The sequence below is a fragment of the Staurois parvus genome, unplaced genomic scaffold, assembly GCF_062004578.1.
Source record: "Staurois parvus isolate SC_StPar_1 unplaced genomic scaffold, SC_StPar_1.0 ptg000019l, whole genome shotgun sequence".
Taxonomy (NCBI): Eukaryota; Metazoa; Chordata; class Amphibia; order Anura; family Ranidae; genus Staurois; species Staurois parvus.
In genome coordinates, this window is record NW_028317815.1 from 32518794 (window position 1) to 32545841 (window position 27048).

At 40.4% G+C, this 27048-nt stretch overlaps 1 protein-coding gene across 1 annotated transcript in view; it reads left to right on the forward strand.

The window, feature by feature from the left end:
* UPF2 (UPF2 regulator of nonsense mediated mRNA decay) overlaps positions 1-27048 on the forward strand; it is a 111134-nt gene that overhangs the window by 11076 nt on the left and 73010 nt on the right. The window contains exons 3-7 of the mRNA XM_089686335.1: positions 17707-18026; positions 19019-19798; positions 23332-23492; positions 24283-24480; positions 26408-26554. Of these exons, the coding sequence (XP_089542461.1) occupies positions 17722-18026; positions 19019-19798; positions 23332-23492; positions 24283-24480; positions 26408-26554 (1591 nt within the window). The 5' untranslated portion in view covers positions 17707-17721. The remainder of the gene's footprint in view (positions 1-17706; positions 18027-19018; positions 19799-23331; positions 23493-24282; positions 24481-26407; positions 26555-27048) is intronic.

Here is a 27048-nt window from a genome sequence, read left to right on the forward strand (position 1 = left end):
GCTTGAAGTCCAGTGTGAAGTTTCCACAGTCTGTGTTGATTTGGGGAGCCATGTCATCTGCTGGTGTTGGTCCACTGTGCTTCATTAAATCCAGGGTCAACGCAGCCGTCTACCAGGAGATTTTGGAGCACTTCATGCTTCCTTCTGCAGACGAGCTTTTTGGGGATGCTGACTTCATTTTCCAGCAGGACTTGGCACCTGCCCACACTGCCAAAAGCACCGAAACTTGGTTCAATGACCGTGGGATTACTGTGCTTGATTGGCCAGCAAACTCGCCTGACCTGAACCCCATAGAGAATCTATGGGGCATTGCCAAGAGAAAGATGAGAGACATGAGACTGAACAATGCAGAAGAGCTGAAGGCCGCTATTGAAGCATACTGGTCTTCCATAACACCTCAGCAGTGCCACAGGCTGATAGCTTCCATGCCACGCCGCATTGAGGCAGTAATTGCTGCAAAATGGGCCCAAACCAGGTACTGAGTACATATGCATGCTTATACTTTTCAGAAGTCTGATATTGTTCTATGTACAATCCTTGTTTTATTGATTGCATGTAATATTTTAATTTTCTGAGATTGTGGATTTGGGGTTTTCATGAGCTGTAAGCCATAATCATCACAATTATGACAAATCACGGCTTGAAATATCTTGCTTTGCATGTGATGAGTCTATCTCATATATTAGTTTCACCTTTTAAGTTGCATTACTGATATAAATGAACTTTTGCACAATTTTCTAAGTTTCAGAGTTTCACCTGTATGTATGTATGTATGTATATATACAGTCAAATCTATAAATATTGGGACATGGACACAATTCTAACATTTTTGGCTCTATACACCACCACAACGGATTTGAAATGAAGCGAACAAGACGTGCTTTAACTGCAGACTATCAGCTTTAATTTGAAGGTATTTACATCCAAATCAGGTGAACGGTGTAGGAATTACAACAGTTTGCATATGTGCCTCCCACTTGTTAAGGGACCAAAAGTAATGGGACAGAATAATAATCATAAATCAAACTTTCACTTTTTAATACTTGGTTGCAAATCCTTTGCAGTCAATTACAGCCTGAAGTCTGGAACGCATAGACATCACCAGACGCTGGGTTCATCCCTGGTGATGCTCTGCCAGGCCTCTACTGCAACTGTCTTCAGTTCCTGCTTGTTCTTGGGGCATTTTCCCTTCAGTTTTGTCTTCAGCAAGTGAAATGCATGCTCAATCGGATTCAGATCAGGTGATTGACTTGGCCATTGCATAACATTCCACTTCTTTCCCTTAAAAAAACTCTTTTGTTGCTTTTGCAGTATGCTTTGGGTCATTGTCCATCTGCACTGTGAAGCGGTGTCCAATGAGTTGTGAAGCATTTGGCTGAATATGAGCAGATAATATTGCCCAAAACACTTCAGAATTCATCCTGCTGCTTTTGTCAGCAGTCACATCATCAATAAATACAAGAGAACCAGTTCCATTGGCAGCCATACATGCCCACGCCATGACACTACCACCACCATGCTTCACTGATGAGGTGATATGCTTAGGATCATGAGAAGCTCCTTTCCTTCTCCATACTCTTCTCTTCCCATCACTCTGGTACAAGTTGATCTTGGTCTCATCTGTCCATAGGATGTTGTTCCAGAACTGTGAAGGCTTTTTTAGATGTCGTTTGGAAAACTCTAATCTGGCCTTCCTGTTTTTGAGGCTCACCAATGGTTTACATCTTGTGGTGAACCCTCTGTATTCACTCTGGTGAAGTCTTCTCTTGATTGTTGACTTTGACACACATACACCTACCTCCTGGAGAGTGTTCTTGATCTGGCCAACTGTTGTGAAGGGTGTTTTCTTCACCAGGGAAAGAATTCTTTGGTCATCCACCACAGTTGTTTTCCGTGGTCTTCCGGGTTTTTTGGTGTTGTTGAGCTCACCGGTGCATTCCTTCTTTTTAAGAATGTGCCAAACAGTTGTTTTGGCCACGCCTAATGTTTTTGCTATTTCTCTGATGGGTTTGTTTTGTTTTTTCAGCCTAATGATGGCTTGCTTCACTGATAGTGACAGCTCTTTGGATCTCATCTTGAGAGTTTACAGCAACAGATTCCAAATGCAAATAGCACACTTGAAATGAACTCTGGACCTTTTATCTGCTCATTGTAATTGGGATAATGAGGGAATAACACACACCTGGCCATGGAACAGCTGAGAAGCCAATTGTCCAATTACTTTTGGTCCCTTAACAAGTGGGAGGCACATATGCAAACTGTTGTAATTCCTACACCGTTCACCTGATTTGGATGTAAATACCCTTAAATTAAAGCTGACAGTCTGCAGTTAAAGCACATCTTGTTTGTTTCATTTCAAATCTATTGTGGTGGTGTATAGAGCCAAAAATGTTAGAATTGTGTCCATGTCCCAATATTTATGGACCTGACTGTATATATATATATATATATTTATTATGCAATCTCTATCATGTTGGCTCTGAGGAAGAAATGATCTCCCTTTGAAACGTGTCAGCCTTATACAGAGAGTCTCCCTTCCAGCTGGATGTGCACACTACTTAAGCTTTTGTCATCCACTCTTGGAGATTATATGCTTTTTATATTGCTATGTTTTGTGAGTATACATCTTATTTTAATAAAGTCGCTTTTATTGCTGAGGTAATGTGCAAGGTTGTTTCTTTTGTGCTTATTTGCAGCATTGGTCAGGCTTCCCCAGCCTTGCTTAAGGGCTGCACAACCTTTTGATCCTTTTGGTGGACGAATTTTATATGGAGGTCGGTCAATTCACCTATTCCTGATCTGGGTCTCTGAGCGCAGGAGATGTTGTCTTGTTTAATCTGATGGACGTGTCTGGGATTGGCAGTTGCCAGGAGAACGGTACTACCCTGACTGCATTGTGCCAAGTGTAAAGTTTGGTGGAGGGGGGATTATGGTGTGGGGTTGTATTTCAGTGGTTGGCTTGGCACCTTGGTTCCAGTGAAGGGAACACTTAAGGCGTCAGCATACCAAGACATTTTCAACAATTTCATGCTCTCAACTTTGTGGGAACAGTTTGGGGATGGCCCCTTCCTGTTCTAACATGACTGCGCACCAGTGCACAAAGCAAGGTCCATAAAGACATGGATGAGTGAGTTTGGGGTGGAGGAACTTGACTGGCCTGCACAGAATCCTCCCCCCAACCCGGTAAAACACCTTTGAGATGAATTAGAGTGGAGACTGCGAACCAGGCCTTCTTGTCCAACATCGGTGCCTGACCTTGCAAATGCACTTCTGGAAGAATGGTCAAACATTCCCATAGATACATTCCTAAACCTTGTGGACAGCCTTCCCAGAAGAGTTGAAGCTGTTATCGCTGCAAAGGGTGGGCCAACTCAATATTGAATGCTACGAACTAAGACTGGGATGCCATTAAAGTTCATGTGTGTGTAAAGGCGGCGTCCCAATACTTTTGGCAATATAGTATATAGTGAACAGGCACAATAGGAAACAATGTTATTTTACATGTCATGCGGATTGGATCCAGTTCAAACCACATCCAATCCGCATATATGTGAACCGGCACTAAGAGGTCCACCACGAATAGGTGAAGATTTTGCTGAGGGCCTACCCTGATGCCGGAGAACCGTATTCAGGTTTTGAAGCCAGGATGAGAATGACTAACATATAACTCTATGAATTAGATCAGAATTAGCAGGACCTATATTTCTGTCCTCAGGGGGTTTGTAGCTTACAGAAAAGGCAGCTGCTGTATATTCTGAATGGTTGTGCTGGACAGTCTACTCTGAGCCTGTGTATGACTGCCCTATCTCCCCATTAACCGACTATCACAAAACTGATTGCCATTGGCTCAAGTCACAACAGGCAGAAAGTCTAAAACTAAAATTTCTGTTAAAGCAGGTAATTGGAAATATACACCTAAATTGTTTAGAACCCCAAGATGGGGTTTATAACATACTGTTTCAATACTGGCACGCTTTGTAACTTTTGATTTTGGCTTTAGCCACTAGCACTTTTTGGGGATGATTTTCTATTGCAGGGTTTATTTACTTTTTCAGAAATGTCTTTCTCTTGTCAACTTTCTTGGTGGGTATCGTGTGTCAAGTTAAATCTGTCTCATGGATGCTTTTTCCTATCCCTGCTGTGGTTTTTGATCTTTGTAGCTTCTTCTGAATCATCTTTGGTCTCTTGGATGCTTCTCTAATTCAAATCTTTTGGGTTGCATCAATAAGCTGTGGACCATCTATCAGCACAATTCCTAGGTACCAAATCCCTAACTTGTATACAAAATGAAAAGACAAACTAAAGGGGTACTCGTGTGCTGTCATAATTGTGGATATATTGTCGGTGATGCGGCTGGAATTCTTTGTGTTTCGTAGATTTCTTCAGGAGTTGCATGAAGTGGGTGTCTTAAGCAGTACAAACATAATTAGACAATAATGTCACAGAATATTTTATTACCATCTCAGTGTGTACTTATGTTAACCACTTGCCCTCCAGAGGATTTATACCCCCCCCCCCCCCAGGCCATTTTTTGTGGTACAGCGCTGCGTTACTTTAATTGACCATTGCGTGGTCATGCAACCCTGCACCCAAATTAAATTTACGTCTTTCCCCCCCACACAAATAGAGCTTTGTTTCTGTGGTATTTGATCGCCTCTTTTTTTATTTTTTGCGCTAGAAACAAAACAACAATTTTGAGAAAAATAAAATATTTTTGACTTTGTTATTTAAACATGTCCAATAAAAAACTTTTTATAAATCTAATTTTGTAATTTAGGGCGAAATGTATTCTTGCATATCTTTGCTAAAAAAAAAAAAAATCCAAATATGTAAATGAATTGGTTTACGTGAAAGCTGTACTGTTTTACAAAGTGTGTGTGTGTGCGTGCGTGTGCGTGCGTGCGTGCGTGCGTGCAGAAAAAAAAAAAGATTTTTCCAGTTTGAACAGCAGTTTTTGTGAACACGTACCATTACTGTGAGGAAACTTATACATTCTATTCTGATGCTTGTTCTATTTACTGCAACACTAAAATTACATTTTTGTTACAAAGCATGTCAAAGTTATTTACAACAAAAAAAGAAAAAACCTTTTTTAATATTTTGTTTTTTTTCTTATAATTCATTCGTAATTTCAAGTTCTTACTGATTTTAAATAAAACAGATATACCTTTTTTAAATTACGTATTTTTAACAAATATAATTTTATTTTCCAATAGTTTTTATTGAAATATTTCAAGTTACAAATAGTGCAAAAGACAAATGTCATGTTAGGTGTCGAACATTACCAAAGAACACCTGGTTGAACAAATAACTGACATACCTTAGGAAACCAGAAAATCTGTGCAATAACTGGGTAGATCAAATAGAAAGTTCCCAGCAATAAATCCACCATGTTCAGGGGAAGCAGTAGTAGGAAACACATGGATTCCACAGAACAAGCATTGTAGAAAACATGACAAATATTGTAGAATGAATAAAAAAATAAACTCAACTAGCAACAGAAACAGAGAGACAAGACAGTAAAAAGAGAGGAACGAGAGAAGAAAAAGAGGGTCAAATTGGGAAGTATCAAGGCACGGAAATGTATCGAATCCACGGGTCCCACGTTTTATCAAATTTGTTTTTGTTTAGAACACAGGTGAGTCTGTCATTTAATTATGATCCAATTTAATTTGGGAGTTGACCCTCAAACAATAAGAATTAAAAAAAGTGAGGAATAAAAACAGTGGAACACCAAATATCCCAGAAACAAGGTCAAGGAATGGAAGAGTCTCCACCAAAGCAAAGCAGTGGGGAGAGTCTATTAGGGAGAGCACATAGACTCTTCCAGGCACCATGGAGCCTGTAAGAGACCTGTATAATAAAGGTTCCTAACACCAGAGAGTTAGAGTGCCTGACATTTAACCAATCCAGCAAGTAAACCGATAGAAAGCAATGTAAAGAGCACAATATTCGCTAAATTAATTCAAAACACAACAAAGGCGGAGGCCAATGTCCCATAACAGGACCACGGAGAGGTCCCTGCCAAATATAAATCGGCTAGCAGCCAGCAGGGTCTTCAAGGGACCTGACGTGGAGTAGGTTTCTTCTTCCTGGGAGAGGGAGACCACAGAGGCGAAAGTGTGGGAGGAGGGCCATCAGCTTTGGATTGGTTCCGTGGGGAGGGACTAAGGGAAATAAAGCCCAAGTTCAACAGTAGTTTCTCTCCTTCAGAGAATGTAGAAAAGGCGTAGGATAGTTCCATCCATAACGAATGTCCCTTTTTGAATTAAAGATGAAAGTAACGGTTTGAACACCCTCTGTTTTTGTATAGTAGCTTGAGAAATATCTGCAAAGACTTGAATCTTGTACCCATCGATTTCCAAATCTTTATGTTCCCTGGCGTATCGCATCACAGCCTCCTTAATGCTGAAAAAATGAGGTTTAACAATAACATCCCGAGGGGGCCCATCAAGTTTTAAAGGAACCAGAGCTCTATGGATACAATCTATTTCCGTGTGGATTTCATCAGCATCCATCACTGATGTTCGTATAAGGGAATGGGCAACTTAGGCGGAGCGGTCAGGGGTCATCTGCTCCGGCCGCCCGTGCATGCACTCTCTTTAACAAATAATTTTAAAATGGAAACATGGAACAGTAGATGAAGCTGTTACAAATGGTGCTTACACAGGGTGATCAACTGAAATGAATGGGTACTGCCGAATTTGTAGATGCTGATCCACTGACGTCCTGAAAGCTGAATTAAACTCTCCTATCCTTTCTGTTTCATCTGCAACTGCCATGGTGCTGCACACGTGATCAGTTATGACATCAGCCATGTGATGGTTTGCATTTTGGTTGAGAACACAAAAAAGGTGACCGTTAGCAATCCTGGCATTCCATGAACTAAGAGGTTTTTTTTTTTTGGTTTTTTTTTAATACTGTTAAATGGTGGGTTTAGTTCTGCTTTATGATTTACTGCTGTTCAGGGGCTCTAGGCTTTTGCAAAATGGTAGCCTCAAGCAAGAAGAAACCGAACAATGCTGGAGGCAATTAACAGCACATGCTAATTTTGTAAACATAATTATTTACATTCACCGGCCACTTTCTTGGGTACACTTGTTCAATTGCTCGTTAACACAAATTTCTAATCATTCAATGATTTAGGCATCTATATGTGGTGAAGACAACCGGATGAAGGTCAAACTGAGCATCAGAATGGGGAAGAAAGGGGATTTAAGTGACTTTGAACGTGGCATGGTTGTTGGTGCCAGACTGGTTTGAGTATTTCAAAAACTGTGATTTTCATGCACAGCCATCTCTAGGGTTTACCGAGAATGGTCCGAAAAAGAGAAAATATACAGTGAGCTGCAGTTCTGGAACATGTTTTTATCAAGGATGACTCTGCACATTGCTGCATTCATCTTTCCTTGGATCCTGATTAGTCTCCCAGTTCCTGCTGCTGAAAAACATCCCCACAGCATGATGCTGCCACCACCATGCTTCACTGTAGGGATGGTATTGGCCAGATGGTTAGCAGTGCCTGGTTTCCTCCAGACATGACGCTTGGCATTAAGGCCAAAGAGTTCAATCTTTCATCAGACCAGAGTTTTGTTTCTCATGGTCTGAGAATCCCTCAGGTGCCTTTTGGCATACTCCAGGCGGGCTGCCATTTTGCCTTTTACTGAGGAGTGGCTTCCATCTGGCCATGCTACCATACAGACCTGATTGGTGGAGTGCTGCAGAGATGGTTGTTCTTCTGGAAGGTTTTCCTCTCTCCACAGAGAAATGCTAAAGCTCTTTCAGAGTGACTATTGGGTGCTTGGTTACCTCCCTAGCTAAGGCCCTTCTCCCTCGATCGCTTATTTTGGCCAGGCGGCCCGCTCTAGGAAGATTCCTGGTGTTTCCAAACCTATTCTATTAACGGATGATGGAGGCCACTTTGCTCATTGGGACCTTCAATGCTCAGCTGTGGTGTGTTGAAGTGGACAGTACATGAAGCCTTCAGGTGAACTCAAGTATGCATCTTTCCACACTGAACTGCTTGGCAACCAGGGGCTCCATTGCAGTGTGAATGGGGCACATAGCAAACCATTTTCTGTGTGCCCTTGCGTTGACTAGTGTTGATTCGATGCTGGAAAATGCTAGTCACCACACCCAGCGTAAACATGCCCTTAAAAAACAGCATTTACATTCCTCTGTCAGGACTGCCCAGAAAAGCACTCTCACCTGAGTTACAACCACTGTGTATCCCCTTTAGTTGAACATAAAGCTGTCCTTTCAGTTGCAAACTAAGCTCCTCATTGAATCCTAGTATGGACTAATGCTGGGTACACACTTTGTTTTTTTTTTTTCAGTTTTTTGTTTTGTTTTTTTTTGTTCAACTGAGCGGGCTGATCGAACAGAACTGAAGAGCTCAGGAGGAGCTTGCTGTACTAACCGATTTTGTGTTTTGACAGGGGGACTGCCTGCCCCCCCTTGCCGGGCAGCATTGGCTGCCAGCACTGCACTGATTGGATGCCGTTCAGATACCAGTTTTCCGGTGTGCCCGTTCGATAGCAGTTGGCCAGGCGGTGTGCACACGGACTGAATGCCGACAGGTTTCTGTTGAATCGGCTGATATTTGGCCCATGTGTATGGGGGCTTACGCCTTCTTCTCACGAGCAATGTTTAATACAGTTCCTCCTTAGATGATCTCCTGGATAAGATCAGCATTTATCCTTTAATCTCATCAGAGGGTATACACCAGCAATGGGCAAACTACGGCCCGGCGGACCTTTTAATCTGGCCCGCGGAGCTAGGCTCCCGCTAGGCTCCTGTCACAGTCCGCCCTGAAGACTGGTGTAGCATGAAAATCTGTCTCCTATGAGGATCTGTCCCCCTCAACATATTTGCGCATGTGCCGGAGATCGCCGATCAGCTGCTAATGCCTGAAACTGGCACATGCGCAGATACGTCGAGGGGGGACAGATCCTCATAGGAGACAGATTTTCACGGGAACACGGCGAGAGGAACGCGCGGAGCAAAGGTAAGTGAATTGACACAGGGGGGATGAATTACTATATGGGGGATGAATTACTATATGGGGGATGAATTACTATATGGGGGATGAATTACTATAGGGGGGATGAATTACTATGGGGGAGGATGAATTACTATAGGGGGGATGAATTACTATAGGGGGGATGAATTACTATGGGGGATGAATTACTATATGGGGGATTAATTACTATGCTTACTATGGGGGAATATTACTATACTTACTATGGATGACACATACACATCATTCATCTACTCTTGGTCCGGCCCCCGGGTCCAATATATGAACCCATTGCGGCCCTCAAGTCAAAAAGTTTGCCCACCCCTGGTATACACCCACAGCAGAGAGAATGCAAACCTGACTTTGGCTGTCTTCATCCCAGGAAGTAGATGGTGGGACCTTCCTACAACAGCATTTAGGGTTCATTGATTTCTGTGAGCAGAACTTCACTTGTACCTATCTGTTTGAACTTCGTAGATGTTCCTACTAAACTGCTTTCAATGCACTCAACAAAATGGATAGTTAATGAGTTTCTCAGGGCATTAAAAAGGCAGATGGATTGTATCTTTACAGCACATGCATATTCTTTTTAACAGGTTTTTTTTTGGGTTTTTTTCAAACATTTTAAAAATAATGTAGGCCTTAAACCTCTAATCATTATTTTCTAAAAGACAAAGAGTCCTGCATCCTCCTTTTTCATGCATGGGAATTGGAAGAACTGGGTAGTCCCTTCAGTGCTGGACCCCTTGACTACAAGTAATCTGACCAATAATCCGTTGAGCTATGCCAAGACTGTGGCTTATATCAACCATTGGGGACAAACCAGGTATCTTGCTTGTCACGCAGACTCTGATTTCAATGAAATGTCACATTCCAGCTCTGTCTACCGTGCTTTTTCCGGGCATGGAAATTCGTGGGTCTCAGTTGTCAGCATCCAGGCTCAGTTGTGCGTTTTTCCTCCCCAGGAGGTGTTCTGGACTCTTGTCTTTGATTAGGTATGCTGGACATTGACCTCCTGGGTTGCAGATCCAAATATAAAATGACCAAGTTTATGTCCAGGTACAGGGAACTGCTAGCAAACGCAGTGGATGCTAATCTAAGTGGGGACTAATCTGATTTAATTTTTTTATTATATCACTAATGTTTTGGACCAGGGTAGTGCTGTAGACATAGCATATCTTGAATTCAGCAATGCATATGATCTAGTTCCACATAATCTAATTTAAAAAAAAAATTATACAAGCTAGGACTTATCCCTTGAATGGTTCAGTGGATATGCAGTTGTCTAAAGGATAGATACCAGAGTATGGTTGTAAATGGGGTTCATTTGGAATGGAGACCAGTCACTAGTGGTGTGCCACAAGACTCTGTGCTAGGTTTCTGTTCTATTTAATCTATTTGTAAGTGATACAATTAAAGAGTTGGTGGGTAAGCTATTTCTTTTTGCTGATGATACAAAGGTGTGCAATAGGGTTGATATCCCTGGAGGTGTTTGTAGTTTGAAACATGATTTGGTATTGCTGGAAGAAGTGGAAACTGCAGATGAATATTTTTAAAATAATACACCTAGGGAAATAAATAATCCTTTGACAAAGTAAGATATTGGGGGTGCAGTGTTGGCAAGCACTACCGAGGAAAAAGATTTGGGGGTACTTATTTCAGATGATTGCGAAACAAGCAGTTTAGGCTACGCTAGAAGAAGGGTGGTCCGGATTCTCCTTTTTATAGATCTATAGTTCAACCTTATTTAGAATACTCTGTGCAGTTCTGGGGACCTCATTAACAAAAATATATTGATAAGATAGAATGAGTCTAGAGATGGGTAGCAAAAATGGTGAAGGGTCTGAGGAATAAAACATATCAGGAAAGACTTTAGGAACTTAATATGTACAGTCTGGAAGACTGGGTGAATAAGGGTCAGGAGGGCAGTACTTTTCAATATAAAGCCAAGATCAAGAACACGGGGATATGATCTCAAACTAGCAGGAAGGAATATCAAAATGTAATCTTAGAAGGTATTTTACTGAAAAAGTAGTTTGATGTTTGGAGAATAGACGTCCAGCAGAGGTAGAGAGTCGGTCCACAGAGGATTCAAAGATGCTTGGCACAAAAGTAAAAGAAAAAGAAAAAAAATTTTTCTGCCATGACTCTGTTTCTCCTCTGGTGACTTTGTAGGGTCTGTTTAATCTGATCTACACCTTTCCTCCTTCTCTAATACTTCTTTCTGGCCTGCTGAATGTGATTGAGATGAAAAGTGGTCTGGTGACTAGCATTACACAGAATTGTCCCAGCCAGTCTTTTCAAGCTCTTGGCAGACTTTGTGGTCGCTCTGTGGGCTCTTCCTCATTGTCTGAATCCTCTGTTGCAAGGATAGTTTTTGGTGTGTTTTTTTTTTTTCCTCACTACCCTACTTTGCAGTTTCTTGCTTTCACGGCCTCACTGTGGTAGCCCAGACTCAGGATAGGGGTTTTCTGTTTTAGGTTATGCATAAGCTTTGGTGAGTTAGACAATAGGCTTCCTCTACCTTTTGCATCTGATAATCATATTTCTCATAGTGTAGGGCAAGGAAATCCCAACCCACGAAATTCTCTGTCCTTTCTTTTTTGTTTTCTCTTTTCTGAACTGGATGGATGCCTGGCTGTGAGTACCATCAAGGGACACATTTGTCCCTAGCAGTTCTCTTTTCTTGACTGCTTGCTCTCACAATTGCTGGCTTTAATGCCATACCTTTTTGAGGCCCAGGTTCTAGAGTAGAGCAGCCCAAAGATTATTCATTCTTTTTGAACAAAAGACGGACCCAATTCGAGGTGGATGGGGAATCCCTCCTGCTGAGCTATTGTGTTTTGACAGCGGGGAGACTTCTCCACTGTCAGAATGCACTGATCAGCGCCTTGCACTATCATCCTGTGGCACTGATCGTTCAGCATTGATCCAGCAAGCTGGTTGCATATACAGTGGGGATCGAAAGTTTGGGCACCCCAGCTAAAAATTTCTATTAATGTGCATAAAGAAGCCAAGGAAAGATGGAAAAATCTCCAAAAGGCATCAAATTACAGATTAGACATTCTTATAATATGTCAACAAAAGTTAGATTTTATTTCCATCATTTACACTTTCAAAATCACAGAAAACCAAAAAATGACGTCTGCAAAAGTTTGGGCACCCTGCAGAATTTATAGCATGCACTGCCCCCTTTGCCAAGCTGAGACCTGCCAGTGTCATGGATTGTTCTCAATCATCTTCTGGGAAGACCAGGTGATGTCAATCTCAAAGGTTTTAAATGCCCAGACTCATCTGACCTTGCCCCAACAATCAGCACCATGGGTTCTTCTAAGCAGTTGTCTAGAAAATTGACAACCGCTTAGAAAGCTGGAGAAGGCTATAAGAAGATAGCAAAGCGTTTTCAGATGTCAATATCCTCTGTTCGGAATGTAATTAAGAAATGGCAGTCATCAGGAACAGTGGAAGTTAAAGCAAGATCTGGAAGACCAAGAAAAATATCAGACAGAACAGCTCGCAGGATTGTGAGAAAAACAATTCAAAACCCACGTTTGACTGCACGATCCCTCCAGAAAGATCTGGCAGACACTGGAGTTGTGGTACACTATTCCACTATAAAGAGATACTTGTACAAATATGGTCTTCATGGAAGAGTCATCAGAAAAAAACCTCTTCTACGTCCTCACCACAAAAACCATCGTTTGAACTTTGAAAATGAACATATAGACAAGCCTGCTGCATTTTGGAAACAAGTTCTGTGGACCAATTGAATATTAAAATAGTGTAGCGCTAAATGACATAATCAAGACAATCTAAATATAAAAGTGATAAATTAAATTCATAAACCTTGTGGGAAATCTCATAGTGTCTAAGATAATCTAAGTGCTCATTAAACGTGTTACTTTACTCATGAATAATAAACCACATAAAACATAATAGTGGTAAATAAAACCATTAAACATAATTTTGTGTTAGTGCCACTTCAAATAAATATATAACATGTGATCGTGCCAAATCACTATAAATAAATAAATTGTCCAATATACAACCGTATAATCCAAGTGATGCTTAGATGCACATGCAGTGTGTTATAGTGTCACTCGTGAAAAATCCACTCTTCCACTTTGGCTGCAATGCCTCCTCACCTCCTTTCAACGACCCCTAGGGGCCAACAAGCCTTTAGGATCACCTTGGATCCTCAACACTCCTGGATGGTACCTCTCAGGCTATCCTCCTGTTTGGCCTCCTCCACACCTTTACGCCTTATGGAGTCCTCTACAGCGATCCTCTGTGAATTCTCACTCTCATAATAGTGAGTTCAAAAAAAGAGATCCGACATAGTGTAGTAGTTTTCAAATCCAGCATTTATTTGTAAGACAAATAAAAAGCAACTCACATTTGTGTACAGCGTTTTCTTCTCCCCTGCATGGGTAAACTGCACTCATGTAACCTCTTGGAAAATGGCGTCCCGTACCGGAAGTGCGTCACTCCGGACTCCGGAAACTGCGTCTCTGCGTGCAGACGCACTTCCGGTACGGAATAAATGCTGGATTTGAAAACTACTACACTATGGAGGATCTCTCTTTTTTTGAACTCACTATTATGAGAGTGAGAATTCACAGAGGATCGCTGTAGAGGACTCCATAAGGTGTAAAGGTGTGGAGGAGGCCAAACAGGAGGATAGCCTGAGAGGTACCATCCAGGAGTGTTGAGGATCCAAGGTGATCTTAAAGGCTTGTTGGCCCCTAGGGGTCGTTGAAAGGAGGTGAGGAGGCATTGCAGCCAAAGTGGAAGAGTGGATTTTTCACGAGTGACACTATAACACACTGCATGTGCATCTAAGCATCACTTGGATTATACTGTTGTATATTGGTTTTTTGGATATTGGACAATTTATTTATTTATAGTGATTTGGCACGATCACGTTATATATTTATTTGAAGTGGCACTAACACAAAATTATGTTTAATGGTTTTATTTAACACTATTATTTTTTATGTGGTTTATTATTCATGAGTAAAGTAACACGTTTAATGAGCACTTAGATTATCTTAGACACTATGAGATTTCCCACAAGGTTTATGAATTTAATTTATCACTTTTATATTTAGATTGTCTTGATTATGTCATTTAGCGCTACACTATTTTAATATTCATTTGAGCACTGTTTTTTGGGTATCAGTAGGAGTGTAAGCGGCTGTAAACTAGGGAAAGGGGAGGGTGGTCCATAGAAGCACAGGAGGGCTTTTAATACAAGTTCTGTGGACCGATGAGGTTAAAATTGAACTTTTTGGCCGGAATGAGCAAAGGTACGTTTGGAGAAGAAGGGGCACAGAATTTAATGAAAAGAATCTCTGTCCAACTGTTAAGCATGGGGTTGGATCAATCATGCTTTGGGGTTGTGTTGCAGCCAGTGGCACAGGGAACATCTCACGAGTAGAAGGAAAAATGGATTCAATAAAATTTCAGCAAATTTTGGATGGTAACTTGATGCCATCTGTGAGAAAGCTGAAGTTAAAGAGAGGATGGCTTCTACAAATGGATAATGATCCTAAACACACCTCGAAATCCACGGGGGATTACATCAAGAGGCGTAAACTGAAGGTTTTGCCATGGCCTTCACAATCTCCTGACCTCAACATAATTGAAAATCTATGGATAGACCTTAAAAGAGCCGTGCGTGACAGACAGCCCAGAAATCTCAAAGAACTGGAAGACTTTTGTAAGGAAGAATGGGCAAAGATACCTCAAACAAGAATTGAAAGACTCTTGGCTGGCTACAAAAAGCATTTACAAGCTGTGATACTTGCCAAAGGGGGCAGTACAAGATATTAACTCTGCAGGGTGCCCAAACTTTTGCAGATGCCATTTTTTTGTTTTCTGTTATTTTGAAAGTGTAAATGATGGAAATAAAATCTAACTTTTGTTGACATATTATAAGAATGTCTAATCTGTAATTTGATGCCTTTTGGAGATTTTTCCATCTTTCCTTGGCTTCTTTATGCACATTAATACAAATTTTTAGCTGGGGTGCCCAAACTTTCGATCCCCACTGTAAGTTGATTGGTAGGTCCTACTTCTGTACAAGCACTGGTCCCATACATGAATCAAAATTCGGCCGGTTCCTGATGAGCGGTTTCCATTGTACATATACTTGTTTTATCTTTATGCTTGAGAAGAGTTGTTTTCATAAGTCAAATCAAGGAATTGATATCCCAAGATATTCTCAGTGGAAGACTTGTTGGCCTTTCTCCAATCCAGTCCAGATCACCCTTTTTATCCTTAAAGCTGAGTTCCAGTCTTTTTTTTAAATTTCAAATGCCCCTCCAATGTATAGTGTAAAATGGAAATAATTTCTTTGTTTCTAAATACCTTCTATTATAATTCTTCGGACGGCACTTTCTGTCCCGGCCGCCTAAGCGATGACATCATTAGGCGATTCCCATTGACTCCTGGGATATCGGCGTCATCTATCCCAGGAGTGTTTGGGAAGCCTAATAATGTAATGTGATTGACAGGTTGTCATAGCAACAGGGTGGGTACTTCCGTGGAGCCGCCATTGCTATGGCAACCTGAACTAAACTCAATACGCCGCGCAGTGTCATTACTGCACAGGCTCGAGATCGGGAGGTGCATGCTGGGTAGCCAGCTGCACCAAATTCCGGAAAAAGACACAAGTGGGCTTCAGATGCCCACATCCTAAATGGCCACCTGCCTGCGTCTGAGATCAGGTACATTTTTAAAGATTTTAAGCTAACCAGCACGAATACTGTTCTAACAGTATTCTAATTTAAATGTACAAGTAATAACAATCACAAGGGAATTTAAAAAAAATAATTGATTATGGGGACTGGAGCTTCGCTTTAAGTACTATTTTTAAGGTTCTTCCTGACTCTGGCAGTGTTATTTCATTAGGAATTTACTTATTCTTCCTTTGGTACTACTGAGTGTTGCTCATATATTACTGGTTCATCCAGCTGGGAATCTGAGATTTTAACCTGAATCTTTTAGATCTGCATTTATCAGCTTTTGATGTTTTGGTGTTTTTTTTTTTTTTTTTTTCTTGGTCTACACTTTCCAAATGGTTACCCTTCTTCCTCTTCCTCCTCCTCCTCCTCCTCCATATCTGCAAGTCATGTTTTTGGACCTCTGGGCCTGATCCCAGGGGATCTAAACATACTACATCCTACCAGATGATGCTTCTTCTTGGGCAGGAAAGTTGGGAACTTCTGTGGAGCAAGTCTATGAAACCGCTACTTAGTCTGATTAGGAAAGTTTCACCTAGCTTGGTAAGGAGGTTCTCTTGAACCAGCGCCTGGCATTCAGCAGATACATTTTTTTTTTTTTTTTTTTTTTATGTAGTGTTCCTGTTCCCACCCTAAAGTAGACCTGCTTTATTTCTTTTTTTACTGTTCCTATTATGTCGAGGGAGGAGCCAGTCATCTCTCAGGTTGTCATGGAATATTCATAGAAATCATTACCAATAAAGATTGGATTTTCTCCTTAATTTTTTCCCCCCTCTGTTGAATGAGCTTTTTTTTTATATAAGAGTAAAATATTGTAGATATTTCTGGTGTCTAGCCTTAATTTAGCAGGCATGGCAAGGAAGCAAACCAGTCAGGTGTACTGGCATCCTGTAAACCTAAGAAATATTTAAAGCTGAACTCTGGGATAAGCAGATATTGTCTAAATACAAACACCATGTGTATTCTTGGTGTGCTTTGTGTATTTCTTCCAGATTTGTACAGTAATCCAGTGTAATATTTCTACTGTGGAGGAGATTCCTGTATTAAAATACCAGTCACTGCTGACCTGTCTCTTTATGCAGCGGATGGTCTTTTTATCCACCCCCTCTCTGTAGTTTTCTGCAGGCAGCCTCTAGTAGAAGGATTAGATGGTATCTTTCACTGCTCCAAGGTTTATGCAGGGTATGTGTAGTCAATTATTTTGTCTGTTCTACTTTTACATGGTAACAACTATGTTTGCAAAGATGTTTGGTTCATACATTTCATATTCTTTGTGGTTATCAAGGAGTAATTTTCAATAATTTTTTTTTTTTTTTTTGCTTGGAATTGAGCTTTAAAGGCTAAGTTTACCAGTCCACAAAAAATCGTAAATACTTATTTTTTTGCAGGTAAAAAAAATGTGCATTTTATTATTTTTTTTTGTGCTGTAAAGCATTGCACCAGAGATCAGCAGATCGCTGGTGCCATTCAGGTCTCCTACACATTGTCAGTGTATCTGCTTGCTCGTACATCCCATACTGGCAAACCGATACTTGCTGACAAGAAAACTCCATAAACTACCACAGCGCTCACAACGCCATGGTAGTTAATTGGGGACTACAAGACGACAGCCGCAAAGGCTGTTGGGACATGTAGTCCATTCATTCACAGAAAACCATGAATCGGTGAAGCAGCTGTGTGGGCCCCGCACAGCCACGCTGTTTTTGAAAACTGACAGCTAGTAGGGGAACTTCTCATATTTCTGTCATGGGGAGGGGCGGCGGCTACAGGATCAGGAACATGTTACATGTGCCACCCTAAAAACAGGTGGAACATGTTACCAAAGGTGAACTTTTTCCTTTTTAATTAAAAAAAAAAAAGAAAAATGATGTTGCCTATAGTGGCCATTTAATGTTTGATTTATGGTTTGTAACGTCCACATAATGTACTTTTTTATTCCAGGTTTAGTTTGCAAAAATGCCAGCTGAACGTAAGAAGCTATCTGCTATGGAGGAGAGAGATTCTGTTAAAGATTGTAGTGAGAAAAGGGCAACAAGCAGCAGAGAGAGAGTCAAAGATGAAAAGTCAAGCAGCAAAAGGGAGCAATCAAAGGCCACTGAGGAGAAGAAAAGGAAACCTGATGATGAGCGACGCAAGAAAGAGGATAAGGATGTTAGAAAGAAAGAGGATGCTGTAGCAAAAACTGAGGAAGAAGAAAACAAAGTGCAAGATGAACAGAGGAAGAAAGCTGATGATCAAGAAGATGCTGCAAACCAATTAAAGTAAGGCATGTTTGCTTACAGTTTACAGTTTAAATGCAAGAAATAACTGAAGAGTCTGTTAATGGTGTATATAGAGCCAGATGTAACCATCATTACTTTGTAATCTGTGGTACATACAGCACTAAAAATCTGACAGGTGTCCTAATCCCTCGCCATTCTCTCTAAATCTAAAAAAGTTTGGCACTCTGTTATACTTTAAAAAAGAAATAGAATTCTATTTTCTTTTTTTAACATACACCTGAAAATTTTATATATACAGTAACTGAAGAAAACACAAATGTTGTACATTCCCTTTGAACTAGCTCAAGCTTTACTATATGTGTTCGTAAAACACAATAAAAAAAAGAGTCTGCTTTTTTAAGCAAGTGACAACAAAGACCGAATTCACACTTGAGATTGAGGGGTAGTAAAACCATGTTTTTTTGTTTTTATTTTGTTTTTTAACTACCCCTCAACTGCTTCCCCTGTTGCTGCTGAGGCAGTGGCTGGGGGTGTTCACATGCTGGGATGCTTTGCTTCACAGCCATTGTAGGATATATACTCCCTGACGCATTCAGCATGCACCAAGTTGAACGTGCACGGTTGTCCAGTAGGTGGGTTAAAACAGGTGGTGGGGAGGCGATACAATGCCTCCTCACTGTCCAACTATTGTTCTTTGAAGAGTGATCCAAATTCAGGTTGCATTTCAGACAGCAAGTCAAGTCTAAATGAGGCCTAAGAAAATTATGTAGATTTTCCATGTCTGTGTCTTTTGCGAACTTTAGTCCTTCTAAATGTTTCCATCACTTTTTTCTGTCCCTTTTTTTTTGTTTAAATTTAAATAAACAATGCAACATTCACCAAATATTTTTATTCCCCTCCATGTTTGGTGAATGTCAAGTATGAGTATACTACACTGGAAATGGCAAAGTGGCATTTTCAGTAAAATTGTTTCCCATACTGCATAGTTCCAACTTCTAAAGAAAATTGTTGATTGTTTACCTTTTGTGCAGAGAGAAGGAAGAAGCACATCAGCTGCACCAGGAAGCCTGGGAGCGACATCTGGCCAGGAAAGAACTGCGCAGCAAGAACCAAAATGCTCCTGAACACCGACCTGAAGAGCATTTCTTTAGCAAACTGGACTCCAGCCTCAAGAAAAATACTGCCTTTGTGAAGAAGCTTAAAACCATTACTGAGCAACAAAGAGATTCTTTATCTCATGATTTCAATGGCCTTAACTTGAGCAAATACATCGCAGAAGCTGCCGCTTCCATAGTTGAAGCAAAACTTAAAATTTCTGATGTCAACTGTGCAGTCCATCTGTGTTCACTGTTTCACCAGCGGTATGCAGATTTTGCTCAGTCTCTCCTTCAGGTATGGAAGAAGCATTTTGAGGCTCGGAAAGAGGATAAAACACCCAATATAACCAAACTTAGAACAGATTTGCGTTTCATTGCCGAGTTAACTATTATTGGGATCTTCACTGACAAGGAAGGGCTCTCTTTAATTTATGAGCAGCTGAAGAATATCATTAATGCAGATCGAGAGTCTCATACTCATGTGTCTGTAGTTATAAGTTTCTGCCGTCACTGTGGTGATGATATCGCAGGTTTAGTTCCCAGAAAAGTTAAGCATGCGTCTGAGAAATTTGGTCTCAACTTTCCCCCAAGTGAGATCATAAGCCCAGAGAAACAACAACCTTTCCAGAATTTGCTGAAGGAATACTTCACTTCCCTTACAAAGCACCTAAAAAGGGACCATCGAGAGCTACAAAACATAGAACGCCAGAACAGGTAAGTGGAGGACAGCCATAGAGGCTTTTCTGTATATTTCACATACACATTTTCTTCATCTTGGTTCAGTGTCACTCAACTGAGAATGCTTAAAGCGGAATGAATGTCTGCAAGCAGGTTGTTTCTTTATGGTAGAATGTGATTTTTCTCTCTTGCAATAAAATTAACCTTCCTGCCTTTTTGTCTTCTTTAGAATGTACGCTGAGCTGCACAAGTGCAACGCAGTTTACATTCCAGCACATATCCTGTGAGCCGGGAAGACTGAACTCCTGCGCATGCGCAGGAATGACATCATCCCGTGTGATCAACATGACCGCAGCCCAGAACCCAGAAGAAGCCTCAGTAGAAGTTGCTGGTGTCAGTGAGGGACTTCAATGAGGGAGATAGGAAAGTATTGGGGACTTTAGTTCTGCTTTAACTGTGAGTGCAGTGTGTTGGGAGCCTGCCATGGCTACCTGCATTCACTATGTAATTATTACATCGGCACTCCTCTCTCTGTCATTGACATCCACCCATCCCAGAAAAGAGGACCCCATGGCATCAAGTACCTGGCTTAAAAGACTTTTAAAGAGACAAGTAAAATAAATGTAAAAAACACCCTATTTGTCGAGCATGTTCATTGAGGACAGATATGGTGCAAGCTCCAGGACTGTCATCCCACCAAACACCCAGAACAGGGAGTTCAGTTTTAGTGACTCATTATGTAATACGAGAACCAGGTGCTTGCATGTTTGGAAACAAGCTATGATAGGTTCACTACATACATTTACTGACTAATATCTCTTATATTGTTTTTTGTCGCATTTTGAAGAGGGAGTGTAATTGTTTTATGCTACACTCTAAATATGGGTGTAAAATGAAATATGATATGAAGGACTGATTTATATTTTTAAGATAAAGGGAGGCAATCTAAGGAGAGAGAGAAAGGTGTAGAATAGTTTGGTTAGCAGAGAGTTGAGATTTTGTGTGTGTGTGTGTGTGTGTGTGTGTATGTACACACACTAAGTTGACAATACAGATGGAATCTATATCTACTAATTAATTTTACAGCTTGATGTTAGGACTGTACAATATGCTGACTCCTGAGACATGCCAGTTATTGGAATGTTGAATGAAAAACACGGAAGGTATGGGTGGTGCGGTGAAACTGTTCTGTGCCATTGTCGAACTGTGGCCCAAGGACCAGATGTGACTGTCCCTTAGGGCACTTTTCCTCCCAATGATATGATGCACTATTCCTCCCACAAGTATCAATGACAGGGCACTATTCTTCCACTGATACCAATGGTGGGCATTATTCCTCTCACTAATACTAATGAATGGGGCACTACTCCTCCTTCTACTGACCTCCAACCCTGAGGTCATGTTTATTCTTAATGTTACTGGGTCTGGGACATTTTCCACCTCTACTGGCCACAATCCAGCCCCCTTTAATTCTGAAAGACAGTAAGCTGGCCCCTTTTGTTTGAAAGGTTTGGAGACCTCTGCGTTAGACTGAATGAGGAGATCAGTGGTATTAAGGCAAAATTAAACCCAAATGCAAACGTTAAATTGCAGCTTACATTCTTATAAGTGATGGATGCATTATTTTTTTTTTTTTAGGCTTTTTCTTCTAATTTCACTTGGTGATGCAGCTAGTATGTCTGTTACTTTGCAAATGAACAAGCTCTCATGCAAATGTATCCGTTTTCAGGGATGAGACAGAACGTTTACCGGTGACAGGGGTGCTTACAATGGTCCGCTTTAATTTATGTAACTTTTTTATGTCCATCCCAAACGGTAAATTAAAACTGCTGTAGCTGCTTATGAAGTTTTAGCTGGAGTTTGGCTTCAATTTCTTGGTGTATTTAAATATGCTTGTACATTTACCACTCCCCTCCCCCAGACTGACAATGCTGCTGTCTGCTGTGCCCTCTGTACTTTCGTGCAGGCACTCTTAATATAGGAGGTGTGTTACTGGCCATATCACCAAATGAAACCAGAGTGACAAAAGCCTAAAAAAAACCCCAAAAAACCCAGTTACCTCATCTAATGATTGGCAAGCTGCAATATATTACATTTTTGTCTTTTGGATTTAATATAAAAATAAGCAAGTAGCGTTCGTATAGAGTATTCGTCTTTTAACCTTGGATGCGGACATATCTTTGCATTCTTGAAGCTAGCCATTCACATTACATTCTAATTACACAAATCAGAGGAAGAGGCGTAGAAGTGAATAAATTCATGGTAAAAACACCTATCGGTGCTTGTGTTACAATATATACATTTTTTAAACTTTTTTTTTTTTTTTTTTTTAAGTCTAAATGAGGTCATAGATATACCAACACCTATGATAAAATCCAGTTTTGGTCCCTTAGCAACTATGTAGTGAAAGAGACTGCCTGACTGGGTTTAGATTAGTTTGTTAGTCCTCACATGACCATTTTGATAAATTTAAAGGAAACTTTGCAGATAGTACAATCAAATTTGTAATGTGTTCTGCTTTAAAGTGTTACTAAACCCACAACAGTAAAATCCGTCTGTATTTGCAGTAAAGCATGCATGTTATACTCACTGTGGTACCTAAGGGTACCTTGTGTAAAAAGGATGTTTGCTTCTGTCTTTTTGGTCTTATCTGATCCTCCTCTTCTTCTACTGCCTCCTATCCATCTGCTGATGGAACAGGGCCTTGGGGGCAAGCTGCACATGCTCAGTTTGGTGTGTATTGCTAGAGAGGTGTTTTTTTGTTTTGTTTTGTTTTGTTTTTTTATTGGGAGAGTGCATGGGATCATCACAATCAGCCAATCAGCTCTGTCCAGACAGAGGGTCAGGGTCTTACAGCCTCATTGGGGAGAATGAAAACTTGTACAAGCTTTAACCAGTGCTCTGCTGGACTCTGATAGAGCACAGCAGACTTGTGACTTCTAACTTCTGATCAGAAAAGATATTTATTAGTTTATATTTACTAAAATAATTGCACTTCCATGTTCTGTGTACTGTGGGAGACCAGATATAGTGAATGCAGGGTCCTGGGTTTAATAACACTTTATTGAGGTTACTGTAAATTGTGTGTCCACCTTAAATGAGTACATTTCTCACAAATAGCAAAATCGAGTTCGGAAATAGAGTGAGTGAGGAGTCATTAGTTGGGTGTACGGACACTTGCACCCATTACTGTTTGAGCATCTTCTTTTTCGGATGTAATTTCAAGCATTTTGCGCGTATGCACGTGTATATGCGCAGTTGAGCACACGATATATTCATTTTTTTAATTTTTTTTTTTACTGAGGAATACACAGTGCTTGTTTACACATCTGTGCGCACTGACACATTGTAAATAATGGGCTTCATTTTACCTCAGTAAAAAAACCTGCTGTACTGAGTTTTTTTAAGCTGCAGTGTGCAAGGGCTTAAGCAGACATTTTAACAATTATACCATCTTTGCCTTTTTTTTGTTTGCGTATTGCCTGTCTTCTAGGTCTAAGAATTGTTGGGTATGTGAATATAAATACATGAGTTGTGTGGTTTTTTTTTTTTTTTTTCTTTTGGCATAGACGCATCCTTCACACCAAGGGGGAGCTGAGTGAAGACCGACACAAACAATATGAGGAATTTGCAACATCTTATCAGAAATTATTGGCAAATTCTCAGTCTCTTGCTGATCTTCTGGATGAAAATATGCCTGACCTCCCTCAGGACAAGCCTGTAGCAGAAGGTAATTCATAATAAATATTATAATTTGCTAAGAATGATCTCTAAGTTTATACCTTGTGTTTTTTTTTTTTTTTTTAAGCCTATGTAAACCCTCACCTTGTAAAACAACCTATTCAGTTTAAAGTAGAAATTAAAAGCAAAACATTTGTGCATAGATATAAAAAAACATTAAAGCATAGAACTAGGGGAGGAGAAGCAGCAGCAGACCGGTCTTCCCAGTGATTGGCTGTGCGGGAGGGAAGGGTGCATCAGCACAAGCCTGATCGTTAGAGGAGAGTAGGGGGACTGGCAGGAACACCAGGTATTCCACACAAAGGAAGCAATACAAAAAGAACAGGATACTTTTTTTAATACAAGTACATGATACAGCAGGCACATATTAGGAATATGAAATGTTGGGTTTACATATTCTTTAACTTTTGAGTACATTTGTAAGTTTTCAAGCATGGTAAATATCTATCCTTGGTTTTTGACCTCACTGACAGGTATACTTTATAGAACATATACAAAGTGGGGCCTATTTATGCCAACCAATGTAAAGAAATAATTGATACTGCCTGTGATAGCCAACCATGTGTTGTATTTCATTTCTCAGCCTAAACGAGAAAATGTTAGGGAATGCTATGTCAATCTCCACATTTCCTTGCCTCTTGCTGAGAACATCAGGAAATATACCCAAACATTTACAATAGCAGAGAAAATAACAATTGCGTTTGCTGTTTGTCATTATTTTATAGGTTTGTGGTTTTTTTTCGGTTTTTTTTTTAATTTGGGTTTATGTTCTTTTGCAGAACATGGACCTGGCATTGATATTTTCACACCTGGAAAACCTGGGGATTATGACTTGGAAGGAGGCATATGGGAAGATGAAGATGCTCGCAACTTCTATGAAAACTTGATTGACCTTAAAGCATTTGTCCCTGCAATTCTGTTCAAGGATAATGAAAAAAGCACGCAAGGCAAGGATTCTGGAAAGGATGACTTAAAAGGTAATGTTCACTTTTTTGTCGAGCTGTTGAACAAATAGTTTCTTCTCTTCAATAATTTTTATTGTGTTTACCCCTTCCATACAGGGCACTTTTAACCCCTTCCTGCCCAGGCCAATTTTCAGGTTTCAGCGCTGTCACACTTTGAATGACAATTGCTCGGTCATACAACACTGTACCCAAACTAAAATTTTATAATTTTCTTTACACAACTAGAGCTTTCTTTTGGTGGCATTTAATCACCACTGAGGTTTTTATTTGTTGCTAAATTAACAAAAAACCTGAAAATTTTGAAAACAAAAACACGTTTTTCTTTGTTTCTGTTATGAAAGTTTGCAAATAAATAATTGTTCTTCATAAATTTAGGCCAAAATGTATTCTACTACATGTCTTTGGTAAAAATAACCCAAATTAGTATTTATTATTTAGTCTGTAGGAAAGTTATAGAGTTCACAAACTATGGGATATATCTGAAAGTTGACCAATCCTGAAGTACTGGCAGCCAGACTAATCTAATTTCTAACTAATTTCTTGAGATCTAAGAATGTCAGAACAGTACAGATATCCCCCAAATGACCCCTTTTTGCGAAGTAGACAGTTTAGATCTGACCAGGTAATAGCGTGGATACTGAAGGAGCGTACTTTTTGGAGTAGCCATTTATCAGTAATGTGTGAATAGGTATTATGACGTGGAGTTGGGTAGGTATAGTCTCATTCAGTTGCATGACAACATCTCCATACATCGTAAAAATCATGGGATTAAAAAAAATTGTTCAGGGGAGATTCATAGTGTCTAGATCCTAAAGTGGTATCCAATTGGTTATCAGGTACCCCACATAGGAGCAAATGTCCTTGTTGATTTTGTTTTGCTTTCTTGATGGTTTTGTTAAGGAAAGCAACTTGTCGTTGGTTGGGAGTATAAATGTGGTGCATTTTCTGAAAGCACACCAAAACTTCAGAAGTTTTGGTGCGCGTTCAGAAAGTGCACCAAACCCACATGATAAAATAGAAGTCTATGGCTAAGCGCAGCAAACCCACAGAAAAGCTGCAGGTACACTGCACTGCACCCATGGTGTGGGTAAACCACAGCACAACGCTGTGAAAGCAGCCCTATACTGTTATGCCCAGTGTATTGCTTCCCGGTGACCTGAAGATCTCTTCTTTCCTGCTGCTAGCACCAATCTGGAGACCGCTAGCAGGGATAAGAGGTGGAATGCAGTTAGTATCACTCTGCATGGGACAGGAGCCAGCGCTACAGAGGAGGCATTGGCTAATGCAGCTCTTGCTCCCTACTACAGCTCCAACTTTACAAGTAGCCCCACTGCATTGCACTCTATTTGTTTGATGCTCCGGGATGGCAGATAAGCCCAGATCACGATCTACCGGTCACCTACCCGCAGTCTACTGGTAGATCGTGATCTACTGTTTGTTGACCCCCAGTCCAGAGCATATGTTAATGTGAGTAGGCCCTGTATGCTTTGAATTTTTATTTGTACAATTTAGTATCGTATAGTACATGCTTGTACTGACCTGGACTGTCTGGAAGCAGCTGCAGTCTACCTTGAAGTTGCTAGTTTGACTCTCACTAATGGGGACTGGATTCATGCATCTGTTTACAAATAAGCTATCAATCCATACGATTATTACTTGTCACAAAGGAAGATCCTTTTTTGTGTTGATGACTTCCATCCCCTGATTTTCCAGAAATATTACTGGTTCCAAGGGAAGTGACTCTTCTTTAGTATTACAAACTAGGATGTGACTGAGCCTAGGAGCTAGCGTTGCTTCTAGGAGTCTGAAAGGGACTATATTGAGTCCTGGTTGGATTTTGGCTGTGCAAGGTAATAAACATGCTGACCGGTTATCTTTTAAACTGATTGATTCTGTTAAGATTTACTATCTACATGGATTCTCTGTTGTATTTTGTCAGATTCCAAAGACTGTAAAGAGAGAGATGTGTCTACAACAGAAGAACTTGAACTGGAATTGGAGACTTTGGATATAAATGATGACCCAATGGAGCTAGAGGGCATAGAGGAAGCTGAAGACTTAACTAAAAAGCTCCTTGATGAACAAGGTAAGAATGTTTTAAAGCAGCCAAAAAATAAATGACGATAACTGAACCAAGCAATGTGGAGTAATGTGTGTCAGACTTTCGTTTTTAACAGTAAAAACAAAATCTGACACACCTACTATTCCACACAGACACAGGTTAGCTTGTGTCTGTGTGAAGTCCGGCAGGGGACATCTGGGCAGAACAGGTTCAGCTTAATGGCAGCACAACTAGCTGCTTATACATACCTTTAACTCCCCAAACTGCACCATTCAGCCTTTGGGGAGTGTGAACAGGAAACTTTGTGTAAGCTAACGTTGGCTGAGGTGACAGTTTGTATTGCAGTTAAACCCATGTGATCCCTATAATTTGATCTTCAGACTAGTTCCTGAACCGTTCATGTAAAGCTAGCTATACACTAGTAGATTTTTGAACAAACGGTAGTACAAATATTCCAGCCTGTTAGAAATTTGTTTGTTCCAGAGACATTTTCTAGCCTGCTCCTTGAATTTTCTTAT